General features: G+C 53.6%; 1 protein-coding gene across 4 annotated transcripts in view; it reads right to left on the reverse strand.

Moving 5' to 3' along the window:
• The window catches only part of LOC144945976 (intermembrane lipid transfer protein VPS13A-like), a 114,577-nt gene that overhangs the window by 34,231 nt on the left and 62,285 nt on the right, over nt 1-18,061 (reverse strand). For 3 of the 4 annotated variants that reach the window (XM_078874671.1, XM_078874675.1, XM_078874674.1), the window contains 13 exons: nt 16,781-17,046; nt 15,259-15,756; nt 14,389-14,574; nt 13,825-13,980; nt 12,725-13,001; nt 11,480-11,637; nt 10,010-10,128; nt 8,459-8,747; nt 7,004-7,453; nt 6,501-6,608; nt 5,487-5,633; nt 4,880-5,008; nt 3,407-3,427 (listed from right to left, as the gene is read on the reverse strand). In XM_078874671.1, coding sequence (XP_078730797.1) covers nt 3,407-3,427; nt 4,880-5,008; nt 5,487-5,633; nt 6,501-6,608; nt 7,004-7,453; nt 8,459-8,747; nt 10,010-10,128; nt 11,480-11,637; nt 12,725-13,001; nt 13,825-13,980; nt 14,389-14,574; nt 15,259-15,756; nt 16,781-17,046 — 2,804 coding nt within the window. The remainder of the gene's footprint in view (nt 1-3,406; nt 3,428-4,879; nt 5,009-5,486; nt 5,634-6,500; nt 6,609-7,003; nt 7,454-8,458; nt 8,748-10,009; nt 10,129-11,479; nt 11,638-12,724; nt 13,002-13,824; nt 13,981-14,388; nt 14,575-15,258; nt 15,757-16,780; nt 17,047-18,061) is intronic. The other variant, XM_078874672.1, reaches the window with a different exon arrangement.

The following is an 18,061-nucleotide window of genomic DNA, read 5'->3' on the forward strand; positions in this document are numbered from 1 at the left end:
ATCTCTACTCTGGTCCGTGTTTCACCAGTACACCTTCACTGGGTGAAATTATTATTTTTAAACTGTCTCCTTCCTCAATTTGTAATCAATCATTTTGTTGTCAGCTGATGAGACAAAGCGTCAACGCGCAACTCTTGGCTGGGCAATGCATTCGCAGAACTTGCTATGACGGAACTAGTTTTGACATCCCTTCAAGTGACCTCTTATCCACACTAGGGGTGCACTTTGCTACATGTCTTTCTCTAGAGATGGCAGTCCATTACCATTTGATTAATTATTTTTATTTTATTATAAGTAGAATCTGCCAAATGGGAGTGACAAATATAATGGGGCTTTTTTTTGTGCAGTTCCCGATGGTGAGCAAGCTTAGACAATCGACTCGCTAAACGAGAAAACCCAATTCAATCACGGGTGGCCACAACACGGATTCCAACCCGGGCCCCCCCTTAGCTCAATATTCCAATGCTCGAGCCGCCCAGACACTTACAATATACATCTTTCCATCACGGGAATCACTACAAATCCACTCTTGGTAGATATTTGATAAAATCCAACACCAGACGAAAATAAAGTGATTTACAATTCAAAATGCACATTACTTTTGTTTGTACATCTTACACTTGGCTGTATGCAACATTAATCACCGTACAGCCACCCAGCGTTGTTGCTTTGGCTCTAAATAATATTTGAAAAACATTATTCGGCGATGCCACTTCTGCTGCTGCGCTAGGAGTGGTGCACAAGCACAAGTAAAAAAACTCAACCCGTCCATCACAACGCTGTATGTGACCTGAAGAGGAGAAATAAATATAATAGGTGGCGTTTTGGGCAACGGACCTTCTTCATGGCACATAAATAATATATGTTGATATATTTTATTTATGTGCTATGAAGAAGGCCCATAGCCCCAAAATGTTACCAAACATATATTTCTTTTTAAGACCAGAGTGTTAGTGACAGATGCCTGGAATTCCTATTTGGTGGTTGTTACTCCGATTTCTCTTTGCCTCGCAATTCTACTGTTTCTTTTTATTTGATTGCTTCTGTCATTTTAGTGACGAGGTCACTCTCGCAATGGCAGGCTCATCCTGACCTCTTGAGCTCTCACCTAGTCAAAAATAAACACTCGATACTTGGAGAAAAAAAACCTTCACCATCAAATGCAAAACCTCGCCCATATTTGATCACATTTTTTCTCGAATCGAACGCAGAGACGATTCACCGGGCAGCGCATCGGCGACCAACGCCAGACTGTCCCGACCCGGCAGCGGCTGCGCCACTTCGGGAAGGGCGAAGCTTTCAAGATGCAAATCATATTGACGACAAAGCGACAAAATAAACCCTTGCATAAGATTCGGTTTGAAATATCGCACGAGCCCATTAGGAGTGTTTATTGTATTTGTTTTATATCGTTTTGACCCTGTGCGCGATTTCCTTGAGGCACGTTCGGCTCAACGGACTGCCCGTTAATTTATCCCCAACGCTGACGCGCGGGGGCCAATCAGAGTCCTGGAGAAATCCGAAGAGCGATGAAGCTCTTTTTCCACAGATGTCCAGTAGGGGCACGGGTTCAGAAAGTTACAATAGAAAATCAATCGCCCCTTCAGATGCAACATCGATTCCGCCCCAAGTGTGTTACCCTGTGATTGCTGTACAGGTCCAAGAGGACATCGTTAACAATTGGACGTTAAGGGAATGTTTCTGCACAAACCTAAACGACCCTCACCACCTTTCATGTCTCGATCACTGTCTTGTCACGGACAAAAGCAGCAGGGTAAAGTTTCGGGCTGCGGGGAGTGCTGGCGTGGTAGTTGGCGTGCTGTGCACCCGGCGAACCGAGTTCGATTCCTGGTCCACAGCTAATGTCAGTGGTGGGAACCGGACTTGGGCACCCCCCTTCATCGATCTACAAGCTATTACATTTTAATATTTTATCAGCGTAAGGCCCCACCGAGCTTTGTAGCCCTTTTTCATAAGCGACCTGGCTATCAAAAACGATAGCTCAACGAAGTGGCTTATTCACGTGGAAATGTATAATAGCAGCCAAACACTCCAATACGCATGTCGATTCTAAATGTGGAGGAGAAAGATCCACATGACCACAGGGAGAACGTGCAAACTCCAAATATACAGCAGGCGTCAGGGTCGGCATTGAACCCACGACCTCCTGCATACCGGGCGAGGGAGTTAAAACCGCACCACCGTAGGGCCCATGCACTGTCCAGCGCGGTGAAGAATGGTCAAACAAACTCCCATGACCGACACGGCAAGGGCAGGCCTATTACAGACTCAATGTCTGTTCATGGGAATTGTTCACTTCTCAACTTAAAACTGTTCACGTCAACTCCCTCCGAACGTCATCGCCTATTATTCGACCAAACATGTTACGTGGCGAGGCGGCTGCTGCTGCTTCTGCTGCTGCTGCGTTGGCAGTGGTGCACAAGCGCAATGAACAAAACTCAACTCATTAATCAACAAAACTGTGGCCTTCAAGCAACAATTAAATATATATAATAGGCGATGCTTCCGGGCAATGGTCCTTCTTCATAGCACCATGTGCAACTGTACGATACCTCCGAAAGCCGCAGTGTTATTCAAGAGCGTAATGAGTTTTTCTTTTACCAATCCAACAGGTTTGTCTCGTCTCTCTGTGCACTCAACAAGGCAGCACTGCCCGAAACGTCGGCCTGCTATGTAATGATGATTATCGTAAGTCAATGTTCATCATTAAGGTGGTGGTGGTGGTGAGAGTATTTTTGGTTTGTGCTCAATTGGCTTAGTGAAGCGCGTGGGACGGCAGCGGCAGGGCAGGGCAGAGGAGGCCGCGCGCCCTTCGCTGTGCCTTGACGACGTCCCCTGTGAGAAGTTCACATCAGCGGTTCCTGTCCCCGTGCCCCCCACCCTCCCACCACAGCCCCTCCAAGACACCCCCAACTCACCAGGACCCCCGTCGTGACGGCACGGCGTGCGTGCAACGCTCCCAGTCGAACGCCCCACGCCGTGAGCTTAGCGGCCAACGCTGCTCGATCGGAGACCGAGTCTCGAGTCGAGGGCATCGTGATGCCAACGCGTCGCTCGCCCATCCATTACGCGCTCGCGTGTCACTTTGCAAATTCACGGCTCAAGTGTATCCAAGCTACAACGAGCAGTCGCTGGGGGCAGCGCATTCCCACCCTCTCCTCGTACGACAGTCCTGACCACGTGACACTCCTGACACTCGGTGAGCGCCGCGGAGTGTGATCACGACGGTGGCCGGTTCGCGGATGGCCACGCAGGTGACCGGTGTGCGGCGTGTAATCTGGAGCGCGCGGTTAGCGGCTGTTGTCATAACAACGGTCGGCACGGGGAAGGGGGGGGGGGAATTTGCGTGGGGAAAAAAATGAAGCTGCAAAAGAGCGTCACCTACCTGGACGTTGCCCTTGGCAATCTTTGACATCGAGATGGTCACGCAGACACAAAGAGGAACATTTAGGGTGGGAGTGGGACTCGACACATGACGGTGTTAAAATGGTTCGCTGCGACACACACACACGCACAAACATGCATGCACACACGCACAGGGCAGATGCCTCCAACCGGGCCAGCAATCAGGGCCGAAGTTACCTATAGCCTTGGTGTGCTTGAATTATGATCTCTCCGTGAGACTTGTAAAGTCTTTCTCGACCAGATCGTCTTTCTAATGGGACACGTGTAAGCGGCCCTTTAGAAACTCTCCCCGACTTCTGCTCATTTAACCAACTTTAGCAAGAGACATTAAACCGTGGAGGACTGCAGGCTGACCTTGCTCTACGAATGAAACAAATGAACCTCCGGGGTCGTAGTTTTCGGAAGCCCAAATATGACAGGAACTTTCATACTTCTCGACTTGACGACAATTTACACCAAGGTTCAGCTGTCTCCGCCGTTCTAAAACGTGACAGGGAACGAGCATTGTTCACCGGCACCGGTGAACCCTCGGCGTGACGCGCAGGCCTCACGGCTTGAGCAAGAGATTAAAGCCATCATAAATATAAAATAAGCCGAGACGTTAAATCACATCGGCACGCGGTTGGAGAGCATGTGCCGTTCGGCGCACACGCGCCACGACAACTCGGCACCAACAACAATGACAACGCGCACTGGGACAAGGGAATCATGACCAGAGCCTTTCGCGTGTGGCACATGGGATACGACAGGACAGATGGGACGGGGATGAGCCAGACTGTGATCTTTCCGGAAAAAATAAATATTAATTTCAGGCTAAGTCCATCTCGGGGGAATAATCGACAAGTCCATAGACCGAGTGCATTCATTTGTCTCATTATTCTTGCGTTGGCTGATTGGATCGGACTGTGACGGGATTTTCCCAACGGGAAGTTAAGTTGGTAAGCTGGATTAACTTAAAATATTTGTTTTAATTGATGTGCGATTATCTTGATGAAAGCCAGGTCACCCTTGCAAAAGAGCTAATGATGTTGCATGTGACTCGATGGGTCTGTCCTATCTCCTGGCTAAATAAAAGATACCGGATACTGACCGACTGAACTGCCAGCGTACGTACGTGACTGCGCCCATGGCATTGCAATCACATTTGGGTACCAACAGCCCAACGGGCTTTGCATTGCTACGTCGCGATTGGTGATCGCCAGTGCGACACAGCCGCCGTCTTGTGCTGTGGGCCGCCACGTGGAATTCAGCACCCTCCCTTGAACCGTGCGGACGCACATCGCACTGCAGAGACTTAACGAAGGTCATTTTAGGTGGAGAAAAATAAAACGTGCGAAAAGATCTTTGGCTTTGATTCTCGACGGCACGAAATCGCAACGGGCAGCAAGTAGGAGGCGAGGAAAGATACGGGCCGCGGCGGGACGGACGGCGGGCGGACAGCAGGCGGACGCACCTTGCCCTCGAGCTGCAGCAGAGTGCCGTTGTCCTGCTGCGTGAAGCTGAAGGCCTTGGAGCACTCTCCCGAGCCGTGAACGCGCACCTGGAGCCGCTGGGACGTGTCCTCCGGCCAGAACGGCACACACTGCGGAGCCCGGACGACGGGCGCGACGGCGACCGTGGGGCACAGAAAGGCACGGCCGTGAGTCGGGGGGGAGGGGTTGTGGGGGAACGTAAGAATGTCGGAGACACGGCAAACAAGTGTCACAGGATCCCGAACCGATGAAGTCTGAAAAATAATTTGTTCGTCGTTGAACGTGAGCGGTGGCGCTTCCCCTCCCCCACCTCTCCTCCGGCGTCGGCACCTTTCGAACAAAGAGGGTCGCCGCAATGCGCGCTTTCAGATGCGCTTCTGCGGCCGTCTGGAATGCTCTTCCTTCCGATATTAGGAAGTCGCTGGAGCTTTGCATTTTCAAATCATCATCATCGAGTTTGACAAACTCATTTCTTGAGAACTGCTTTTTGTGTTTAGTTTGTTGTCCTCCAATTAGCACGGTTGGCTACGTACGGTGCGTAAGAAGTTCAACATATGGTGTATATATATATACATAGCACATACATACCTTGTTAGACGACACGAGCAGCCAGGCGTCGGAGCCGGTCTCGGACACCTCCACGTCGAGACGGGACTTGTTGGCGAGCGAGAAGTATGGCTGGAAGGAGACCACCTTGGTGAGCGTGAAGCTCGTCAGCGAAATCGTGACGCCCACCTGGGTGGCCGGGAGGCGGGAGGGAGGCGGGAGGGAGGTGGGAGGGAGGTGGGAGGGAGGTGGGAGGGAGGTGGGATTAACGATGGTGGTTGGGGGTGGAGGGGTGCGCAGTGGGGGGGTGGTGTACACAATCTTTCAAAATTAGTTAATTAATTTGAAAACTTTATACAAAATTAGTTGTGCCTGTGTTCGTAGATTTATCAGTACAGAGGACCACGTATGAAAATTACATAAGTGGAAAAACTTTTTAATCTTTTAGATATGTTGTCCGACATGGTTTTTAAGTTTCACGAAGATAAAAATAACTTTGAAGATGCGGACAGATGTCATGGTACGCGGCATCTTGACGTCATTGTCCCGCCTCTCCCGTGAACGTCAACACGTCGACACAATGACACGGCTAACACCCCGAAACCACAACGTCGTACGAGGTGTCAGGAGGAACCACGGACGAGCGGGAAGGCAGCCGCGTGGTGAGCCGGTGCCAAATTCCCCCCCACCCCCAAGGTCTGCGGGCCTCTATATATTGAGGTGTTACCGGCCCATTCATGAGCGTTTGCACGTGGGAGGAAAACGAAGCACCCGGAGAAAACCCACGCGTGCGAGGAGGAAACACTCGATCCCGTAAAGGTGGAAACAGGCTTTTGCTGGACTGTACCGCCTTCTCCTGGCGAGCCAGGGTATGGCTCCTCCTCGATGCCAACAGGAAGGGAGTTGTGCAACATTCGTGCGGCGATCCACCAACCCTCGTCTGGATTACAGGCCACATGCGCAGCCACCACCGCCGCCCGGCGGATCGTAATCGTGACCAGACGGGGAGAATTGTGGGGGGGGGAGATCTGGACGAGGATCTGGGCGGACGCTCACCGCGTACTCCATCTTCTTCTTGGAGCTGCACTTGATGCAGCCGCTGCTCCCCACCGTGTCGAGCGAGAAGTCGGAGGAGGGATCACTGTCGCTCACGCGCAGCTGCACCTGTGCTCGCGCACGCACGCACGTACACAAGCACACGGCACGCGGAGGAGGGGGGCGACACACGAGGGGTCAGGGTCACTGGTTAAGGTCAGGGGTGTTGACCTTGAGCGGGAATCGAACTGGGGCGCCGGGTTCGTAGCGCATCGCACGCTTTCAGATGCGCTTCTGCGTCCGTTAGGAACACTCTTCCCTCCGATATTAGGAAGCCACTGGAGCTATGCCACTTTAAAATCAATATTTAAACTCATTTCTTGACAAGTGCTTTGTGTGTTTAGTTTCTTGTCCTTCCCCCCGCACCTCCAATTAACACGGTTGGCTACGTACGATGGGAAAGAAGTGCAACATACAGTACATACTAACCGTACGCGCACCGACGCACACGCACATGCGCTCACCTTGTTTTTGTTGAACATGACCTTGGGCTTGAAAGCGAAGAGGTAGGGGCCCTCGTTGCCGGGCGGGTGCTTGTGATAGGCGTCGTCGGCGCGGTACTGCAGCATGCGGCCCGTGCGGTTCAGCATCCAGTAGGGGCTGAACACGGCCGCCGTGCGCCGGCCCTCGCTCTCCGTCAGCTGCAGCTTCGCGTCGAACTGCCGCTGGGGGGGCAGCAGCGTCTCGTCCTGAGCCGGCGCCGCCGCCGCGCCGGACGAGGAGCCGGGCCCTGCCGCGTCGATCGCGAAGGAGAGGTGGGACAGCTCGTCCTGGCCGTCGCGCGCCCCGCACAAGCACGTCCAGTCGCGGCCCAGGTAGCCGTGCAGCGACAGCTCCAGCTCGGCGCTCGACTCGCTCGCCTGGCACACGTCGGCCGAGTGGCCCGTCTCCAGCCGCCCGTGGACGTCCGACCCCTGGGTCGCACGGTGGGGGGCGGTGGGGGGCAGTGCGACCAATTTGTTTGTTAGCAAGCAACCTACGTAAAGTACTTTTACCTGCAGTTTTTCAATAAGCAAAGCTATCGGTGACTTTGAAAGCCCAAGTCCCAAGTGAGGTCCTGTTTAAATGACCATTGAGGCATTGGTGCCCATATCCTGTTTTTTCAGCCATGAGCCAACAGTGGAAACTGTACATTCCAGTGGCATGGGTGAATCTATCCGAAGGATAACCATCGCTGACTTTCCCACAAAGTGGTATGAATTTTAGTGACATGGAGCAAGAGATGATGGGCCGAGTCAACCCCCAACCAGGATTTGAATTCGAAACCTTCTGACCGAGCCGCTCGTTCTTCCGCCGAGCCACCAGACCGGTCACTTAATAAACCGAATCCTATTCTCACCAATCAGGCAATGATGGGATAAGCATGGCATAACCCAATTCCTGAGTTGTCACGTGCCTACACAGTACAGCACTACACATGGCAGCACAACGTGGCACATCGCGACACTAAGTGGCATTGGGGCACCGCGGTGGCAAGGAAATGTTATCTCCATCGCCTAGTATGCAGGAGGTCAGGGGCTCGACCCTGACAATGGCTGTTCTATATTTGGAGTTAGCGTGTTCTCTCTCTCTCCCCGTGGTGGTCACGTGGATTATTCTCCAGGTCATTCCGTTTTGCCACCCTCCACATTTAAAATCAATGTGCGTGTAGATTATTTGGCTGCTACTGTGAAATCCCACGTGCAATGTTGAAATAAGCCACTTCAATAAGCTTATCATGTGTGGTCAGGCCACCTGTAACCAATAGCTCAGTGGACTTCACCTGGTAAATAAAATAGTTTAGTTTAGCTAGTTAGTGGCACAGCGTGACGGCGTCGTGCAAGGAGGCACAGTGTGGCAATACGCGGTCACAGCCAGGCACAGCCTGGCACAGCGCAGCACAATGCGCCACCACGATCGCGAGGCGTGGCACGCGGCACCTTAAGGCGGTAGGAGAGCGGGAAAGGCATGAGGTTGCGCAGCGTGAGCGGCGGGCGCAGGTGGATGAGGCACGCGGGGCCCGTGCGCTCCTCCTCCGAGCAGCGGTACGTCACGCAGTCGTCCACGGTGGTCGCCACGATGGTGAGAGGGCGCCCGCCCTCCTGCGCCGCGGGGCACCGGAGCACGGCTCGCGACACCGCAGCGTTGCCAATCAGGCCCACCCAGGACATCTCGGCGTTGCCGAAGCCCTCCAGGCCGGGCCCCGCGGGCTGCACGTACAGGTCCTGCCTGCGCAGCGTCCGAGGGCGACGTGAGCCCAATGCAAGCGGGAACAAGATACGGACGGTTAACGAGCCGGCCGAGAAGACTGCACGCGTCAGCATTGATTTTTGGGTCAGAGCGCGGTGGCGAGATGTTTACAACCTCCTGCCTGGTATTCAGGAAGTCGTGCGGGTTCGGTCCTAGCCCGGACGCTAGTTGTATATTTGGAGTTTGCGTGTTCTCCCCGTGGTCGCGTAGATGTTTGTCCAGGTCCTCCAGCTTTTCCATCCGCATTCGTTTAAGATTACTTGGCTGGTGTACATTTCCACATGCTAAGTCACTTCGTTCAGCTATCGTTTGTGGCCAGGTAGCTTCTGAAAAAAATCAATATCGCCCAGTGTGCCTTACCTGGTAAAATAAAAAATACTAAGAAAAAAATTGAAATGGAAAAATGTGTGTCGTACTACGCCCTCCTCCACCCGACACGGCCAATTAATAAAGTTGTCACGTCATGAACAAACACACTGCCAATGTATTGCTGCTTCAGCAGCACTACCGGTGTTGGAGAGCCACCCGCACACATCTAACATTGGGGTGTAAATGTGTGCGGATTTGCTCTCCAGCACACTGGTTTGTTCACGCGATTCATTTATTAATTGGCCACGTGGAGGAGGGTGCACAAAGATACATTTTACTCAAGCAATCGGACCCAAAAATCAACCGTGGATAAAAAATATTGTGAAAGCCGATGCGCGTAAATAATCATGCGGTTGTTGTCGGGGCTGAAGGCAATAATTGCCTGTTAGTAAATCTTCCACTTTGCGCTGGTTGTGCTCCACGTGTTGGGCAACACTTTGATCGACGTGAACATGGCTTTACAGCAAGGGGGAAGGCTCTATCCTTGCTGCGGCAAAATCGGTCACTGCATCGCGCGCTTTCAGATGCGTTTCTGCGGCCGTCTGGAATGCTCTTCCTTCCGATATTAGGAAGCCACTGGGTGCAATGCACTTTTAAATCCTCTAGATTGAAAACTACTTTCTTTACAACTACTTTGTGTTTCGTTTGTTGTCCTTCCCCCGCACCTCCGATTAGCACGGTTGGCTACGTACGGTGCGAAAGAAGTTTAACATACATACTATCAGTAACACGATTTTGTAAGACAGTCTGCTACATTATCAAATCATCTGTACGGGAATAGTCGTGTCACCCCGTTCAAGACGGGGCATGGGGAGGGGTCCACAGGGGTGGGCGGGGGGGGTCTCGGGGACAGGGGGGAGGGAGGCCCACACCTGTATGCCGGAAACGGCACGTTGAACTCTCCGCGCGCCTCCGCCGTCCCCACCACCGTCTCCTCGCCGTCGCTCGTCCGGATCAGCACGCGGAACGGCACCGAGCAGTGGTTCTTGATCTGCGGGACGCGCAGCGCGCGGTGGTGTCAGTAATCGTCACCGTCATCATCGTCGTCGTCGTCCTCGTCAGCTGGGCGAAGGCCTTGCTCCCACACTGCGTCGGCTACGGGGCTGGTTTAAGAGTCAGGCTGGCCGGTGCGGGTTGGTGAAGCGGTGAAGGGAGGCAGTTCAACAGAGTTCGGACATCGCTCAGCACCGACCAGCGGGCCGGTGACGCGGCCTAGCGGTACCGCGTTTGCCATTTGTTGCAAAAGATTCACGGTTCGGCCTCAGCAGTCTGCCCTCTTTATTGACTGTGGTGTGTATTGACCGTAAATTAACCATGCGCCGTACGCTTCACAGCGGACGTTAAAGATCCCGTGACGTCATTCGCAAGAGTTGGCCCCATTGTGTACCGGCATCATGGCCCAAATAAAAAAAATAACCCGGAAATTACTCAATAATCACCCCCCACTGCAGTCCCGAGACTCCGTGTGAGGCTTTCCCTGAGTAAACAAGCAAAGAAAGGGACTCATTTTTGGATCGTTTTTACGAGGGAGAATGAAAAAATAAAGATCCGTACAAAAGGATGTGAGTTCATAGCGCAGTGGGCTGACCACTGCGCCACTACTCTACCCAAGCGCGTCTAGGAATAGTCCTTTCATCGATACCCCAATTAAAGCGTCGCTGAGTCTCAGGATTAGCACAGTTGGCTACGTACGGTGCAAAAGAAGTTCAACATAGATACATACAAGATGCCGAGTCCCCGGTGGCAATGACCGTACGTACACGCCAGACTTTCTTGTGTTTTTCCATAGCTTCTCGGTCAGTGGTGTAAACAGTAACAAATAGTTATCCCTCGTTATACGGCATCTCAATATATAGAATTTCGCGAAAATGTAACTTATACATTTGGGAATGAACTTGATATACGTTAAATTCGCAGCTACGGAGTTTTGAATCTCGAACAAATGTGAACAATATATGGTCTGTCATGTGTCCTTGCATGCATCTCACCACAGTTTCTGGTACCGTACAGTATATTAATTTTGCATCTGATTTTGAGTACTATTATTAATATTGTATTATACGATTATACATTTTCCATTAAATACGTGCCTAAAAAAAGGTTTCCTTGCAAGTGTGATTTGATTTAGGTCGAGGCCGATTTTTTTTCCCTTAGCAACGCATTTCCAATTCTACAATGGGAGTCAATGGGGAAAATAAACCGGGCCTTGTATACGGAATTCCGCTTTACGCGCAACTTTGCAAGAACGCATCCACTGCGTGCGTCGAGGGACGCCCGTACAACGACGACGGAGCTGCTACGATGTCGATGACAATGCAGGTGGCGGACGCGCCCGCACGCACCTGCAGCGGCGAGCGCAGGGTGAGCGTCTTGATGCCGTTGGCGGCGTCCACCTGACACACGAGGTTCATGACCTTGTGGTCGCTCTCGTTGGCCACGCTGTACACGTAGCGGCCGGCCTTCGACAGCGGCACCTCCAGCTTGGAGAATCCCACCAGCGCTGCAGGGGGCGGGGGGAGGGGGCAGACACGGGGACATTGGGAACATGGGGGGCGCGGGGTCACGGGGGCAAGGAGACGTTGGAGATATTGTGGACACGGGGACACGGAGGCACGGGGACACGCAGACACGGAAGCATGGAGACACGGGGACACGGAGACACGCAACCATGGAGACATGGAGACACGGGGACACGGAGACACGCAAGCATGGAGACATGGAGACACGGGGACACGGAGACACGCAACCATGGAGACATGGCGACACAGAGACACGGAGACACGCAAGCATGGAGACATGGAGACACGGGGACACGGAGACACGCAAGCATGGAGACATGGAGACACGGGGACACGGAGACACGCAACCATGGAGACATGGCGACACAGAGACACGGAGACACGCAAGCATGGAGACATGGAGACACGGGGACACGGAGACACGCAAGCATGGAGACATGGCGACACAGAGACACGGAGCTACATGGGGACAGGAACGCATGGAGAAGTGGTGGCACAGAGGCACGGGGGACATGTAGGTACAGAGACATGGGGACATGGGGGCATGGGGCACAAGATATGGAGATATGGCAGCAAGGTGAACATGGGGATACCAGGACATAGGAATACCGAGAAATGGGGAAACAGAGGCGTGAGCTGCTCATCAAATTGAGCACACGGCAAGGGTTCAACACTGCTGGCCACTCGAGGAGGAGGTCATGGAATGGAGGAGGCATCTGGCCCAAGATGAAAGGACTGAGGTGGAATCAGTTAGGGTATCGGGTAAGCAAAAGGTCATGGCAAGGTGGAACAAGGTTAAATATCACAGCGAATGTTTTGATTGGATAGACAGTACTCTTTATCACATTGCCATACTAAGTTACAACACCGCAGCGTAGGTTTTGTTGCGTCGGTGGTGTAAGGTGATGGGAGCCGAGTCGAAAACACGTCGGAGAGCCAAGGTAACCACGGCTACTCGGCGCAAACGGAACGACCGTCAGAAAACCGCCCGGAGCGTTCCAAGTCTCTCCCCGAGGGGCGCCGGCGCTCACCGACGCCCCCAGGGCTCCCGCGCGGCCCGGCGCTCACCCACGGCGAACTTGACCGCCTGGCGCTCCATGAAAGAGCGATCCTTGGCGTTCTCCCCGACGACGTACTCCAGCTTGAGGCGCTCGCCGTCCCGCAGCAGCTGGCTGTGCGTGGCCGCGTGCGCCACTGCGCCGCCCTCGGCCGCGTGCAGCGAGCACACGCCGGCGCCGTGCGCCACGTACGCCGGCTGGCCCAGGCAGTTGAGCACCATGATGGGCGCGCGGTCCTCCTGCTCCGACAGCACTTCCTGCGACTGGCTCGCCGCCTCCGTGAAGGCCTGCGGCGGGCGGCACGGTGACGACGGCGTTGCCGACTGCCGCCAACCTCGGCCGGCGCCTCAAACGCCGCCCCCACTTCCCGCCCCCCGCCCCCCCCACCCCGACCCTCCCCCTCCTGCGGTGCGACTCAGCTGGCCGAATGTTTTGAATTTCGTTGCCAGAAATGCTCTTCAATTTACCAACCGCGAGCTCAAATGGCAACAAAAATAATAATACTTGGCGTGCCGGTAAACGATCGCGCGCCATTGAACTGATTGGCCTGGTGTGGGTGGTTAAGGGTCTTACAACATCAACTTGGCCAGATCATTGGCTTTTAAAAGGGATTGCATTCCAATTGGGTAAGTCTAAGCATGCACCTCTCCCATGCTTCTTAGCGCACTTTCCACTTCCATTGTCAGTGTCGGTGTTTCTGATCCACGTGTCATAGCGGGAGAGGTCATCCACGGAGGAGATGGAGTGGTACGTGGATTGTTGTGTGGGTGGGTGGGTTTGCGAAGAGATGTGTGAGTATGCAGGCTGGTTGACAGACATATGGGTTAGTAGGTAGGCAAATATATAGGTATGTAGATAAGTAGATAGCTGGGAGGGTAGGTAAGAGGTTAATGAGCTAAGTTTGTTGTCCCTCCCCCGCACATCCAATTAGCACGCTTGGCTACGTACGGTGCTAAAGAAGTTCAACATACAGACGTACATGCGTCAATCAAATAGGCTGCCAGGTAGGTGTATAGGTGGCAGAGTGATGGTGTGCAGGTGTGGCAGTGTGACAGCGAGGCTGCGTGACTGGGGGACGGGCGTGCCGGCGAGCTGGGCACAGGAGCTCACCCGCGCCAGGTTGTTGAGCATGGCGATGCTGCTCTTGGACAACGTGACGTTCATGAGGTCCTCGGAGGAGACGCAGATCACCGTCTCGGGCGGCATCTCCAGCAGCGCGTCGATCTCGTCGGGCGTCTGCGCGGGCTCCACCGCGTTCTTGTTGAGCTGCAACACCGCCACCATCGTCATCGTCAGCCACGTGACAAGTTGCCCCGCTGGCAACTCGGTGCTAGGGGTCACGAGTCAGCATCTTGCTTAAAGTTGCTGTCTCTCGCTCGTGTCCTCCACCCTGACCTCCACCTGCCACCGCTCTTGTAACCTCAATGCCCTCTTTCATTTTTGTAAATAACGTTAAGATGCGTTTACATCTGCATGCACATGTGTTGTTGTTGTGATTTACCACTTATTTTGGATTGTCTCTCATTCGTAAAGTCACCACCAAGACTTTCATCACCATTACTCTCATAACCACGGTCACCACCGCCATCACCGCCACCACCGCTCGCATGGTTACGTTCACTATAACCGCCATCGCCATCGCCAACGGCATCACCCGCACCGTTGGGCACGCACCTTGACGCTCAGCTCCCAGCGCTTCTGCTCCACCTCCTCGGCCACCTGCAGGATCTTGCCCTTCATCTTCTTGCGTTTCTTCTTGTCGTTCTTCACGTCGGTGCCCTGCCACCGGGCGTTCTCCTCCAGGAACACCGGCTCCAGCAGCGGCTCCCACACCGCCAGACCCTCGTTGTAGTATAGCACCTGTCGGGGCAAGTGCCGTTAGCGAGCGCCTTAGGAGGGCCGGCACGGCACAGGAGGGGTGGGTGGCCAGCACCACGCCCGGCCGCCTTTGTCTCCCCAGTAGTGATGTTTACTACACACCGCACAAGGTACTCATTTGGTGCTGAGTTGACCTAGGGGAGGCGCAGAACCGGTTCAGATAATCGTCACTGGTCTTGGCCGTGAGCGAGAATCAAACTCGGGCCGCCAGGTTCCTAGCACAGGGTGCTAACCGTTAAACTACCGCACCCACGCACACACACTCACTCTAATACATATACTGTACATTTAAGTAAATAAATTATTCCCCTTATAGCCTGTTAGCAAGCGCCAATGAACAGCAACATAACGCATGTGGGGGTGGTGTTGGCCAACACTACAGCCGGCCGCCTTTGTCTCCCCAGTGCCGAAGCATACATTCTGCACCAGATACTCTTTGAGACTGAGTCGGGTCAGATATCAACTCGCTATCGATAATCATCCGTGACCGGGAATCATCCGTGACCGGTCAGGTTCATAGCGCAGTGCGCTCACCACTACGCTACCACTCCCCGCTCACACACAACACACACAACACACAATGCCACTGCCGCCATACGCCCCACCGCACAGCCGCGGGCCACCATCACCGCGGCTACACCGGTTGGTCGCCTCCGGCCCTCTCACCTCCAGCGCCATCTGGCACTGGACGCGCATGAGCGAGCTCCAGTTCTCCACGTCGCCCCCAAACTCGGCCTCCATGAGCAGCAGCGGGATCGTGCGGTGACCGACGCCGGCCTCCAGCGTCAACGTCACCGACTCCACCTTCACCTCCAGGTGCTCCGCGCCGACCACCGCCGCCTGATCGGCGTCCCTCGCTGCCGCGGCCGCCGCGGGCGCCGCCGTCAGCGCCAGCTGGGACAGGTTTGACGAGGACGAGGATGCGAGGAACCACAGTTTGACGTCGTCCAGGGAGCGCACGGCCCACGGGTCCCGCTGCTCCGCGTCGGCGTCGCGATCCGCGCCGGGCTCGGGCGCCGGCGTGGAGAGAGCGGTGAGGATGGACATGACGGCGTTGATGATGACGGGCGACACCTTGAGCGTCAGGCTGTTGAGCTCCACGTTCATGCTGGTGTTGCCCCCCTGCTGCTTGCTCTCGAACAGCAGGCAGCACGGCTGCAGCACCTGCAAAGGGGCATCGAGGCATTGGTGCTCACCTCCCGCTTACAGCCCCCTGCAGGGCCAGTGGTGGAAATTACACATTCCCACTGCCCACCCACCTACCCGCCCCCACTTATTTACCTACAAATGCCTACCTATTTAACCAAATACCGACTCACCTAGCTATCTGCTTATCTACCCACCCACCTGTCTGCCTACCTACCCACGCACAACCCACTCAACTCGCTATCCAATTACCAACACATCGACCCGTTGACCAATGGGCCAGTTCGCACCTCCGATAAGCACGATTGGCTACGTACGTTGCACAAGAAGCTCAACATACAAACAGTTCATCAATTCTCACGCCCAAGATACGATGCACCAATGTCAAGGAAGTAGCCGCACCTCCCACTGCTCGTACGTCATCGCGGGTGACACCCCGCACTGCGGTGGCACACCCCAACGAGCAGCAGCCTGACGGCTCAATCTCTACGCTACAATCATCGCAGCAGAAATTCTCATTATAATAATTATACAGATAGTCCCCGAGTTACGATGGTCCGACTTACGATATTTCAATCTTACGATGGCGGGATCGATACGAAAAAATTGTTAAATATTTTAAATTTCGCGCGGCAGGCAAACGCAGCAGCGTACGACGTACGGTAGTGTATGTTGGGACGCTGCCGGGATGTACGCATCTCCCGCCTTGTGTGGTGCCTCACTCTCACCAGCGGTCGACGGAGTTAAGTTGTTTCGGTGTTAGCGCGTGTATTTTTTTTTATGAATACATACAGTATATAGTTTATACAGTACGGTACTGTAAATTGCTCTGGTTTCTAAATTATCACCAATGTTTAAGACTCCTGGGTAGGCTAGGCCATCTTCGACTTACGACATTTTTGACTTACGATGGGGTCGTCGTAACGCATCTCCATCGCAAGTAGAGAACTACCTGTATATATATTTTTAGGGCTCCCATTGCCTCCCCACTGCCGGCTCCCAACCCCCATTATTGCCACCGCAGGGTGTGCGCGCCGCTCACGGTGGTGGTGTGGCCGGTGCGCTGGTCCGGCACGAAGGGGCAGGCCAGCAGCTTGAGGTCACGCACGGCCGCCATCATCTCCTGCGCGCCGTCGTCCTCGCGGGTCATGTCGAACTCCAGCTGCATGGAGGCGAGCAGCGCGGGGCTGCCCGCGCGACGGAGGTCGGCCACGAACGCGATCTCGGGGTCGCGCACGCGCACGCTCACGACCATGCGGCTCGGAGGTGGTGGTGTCGCCACCTGCTGCTGGCCCATGCTGCTGCCGCCTGTTGCCAAAAGAAACAGTGGATTGGGTCCCCGATGCGAGTTCTGGTTGCAGCGAATGTGCCGTGTACACGGTGGTGAGATGTTAACCGCCTCGCCCGGTATACAGGAGGTCTTGGGTTTGATTCAGACCCGACGCCTGTATATTTTGGAGTTTGCATGGCTCTCTCCTCGTGATTGAGTGGATTTTTATCCGGGTCCTCCGGTTTTTCCCCTCCACATTTATAATCAACCTGCGTTTAGAGTATTTGGCAGCTATACATTTCCACGCGATAAGCCACTTCGTTGAGCTATCATTTGTGATGGCTACGTCGCTTCTGAAAAAGAGTTATATAGCGGAGTGGGCCTTACCTAATAAAATAACAAATAGTTTAGTTTAAAATATATATTTATATTTACTGTATACTGTTTAACTACGAGCGAGGAGGTTCTTCAGGAACCTAAATCGGTTCTTGTTCGGCGAGGGGTGTTGCCAGCGGGAGCATGAATTGAGTCCCTCCCCAATTGAATTTTCCTGGAGCTGAAACGTCGGACGTCGTGCCCAACGACGCACGGCACCAACCCGAAAACACACCTGAGAGCTGCGCAGCACAAAAACGAGCGTACGCAGTGCAGCAGTGGATTGACGATAGGGCTGTACATGGTACAAGTGAGTGCATGTGAGCAGCAGAGGGCAGTGCAGCTTGAGACTGGGCATCACGGTCCAAATTTTGCCCAATTAAAAAATGTACTCACAAATTGATGACGCATAGCATGGTAACACTATGTAACACAATTTTTTATCCTGGGTACTAAGTGTTCTTTTTTAATTGCTTATGCCTAAAAACTATAGGAAATGACTACTATTCTCCACAAACTTAGATTTTGTGACCGGGACTTTATGCGAACAAAAGACACAAATGCACACGTTGTCTCATTGAAAATAGGTAAATTTTAAAATATCACTGTCCTGGTCACAAAAGCAAAGTTTGTGGGGAATCACAGCCATTTTCTGTACTTTTGAGGCATAAGCAATTA

Source organism: Lampetra fluviatilis, chromosome 39, assembly GCF_964198595.1.
Source record: "Lampetra fluviatilis chromosome 39, kcLamFluv1.1, whole genome shotgun sequence".
In the NCBI taxonomy this organism is placed as follows: domain Eukaryota; kingdom Metazoa; phylum Chordata; class Hyperoartia; order Petromyzontiformes; family Petromyzontidae; genus Lampetra; species Lampetra fluviatilis.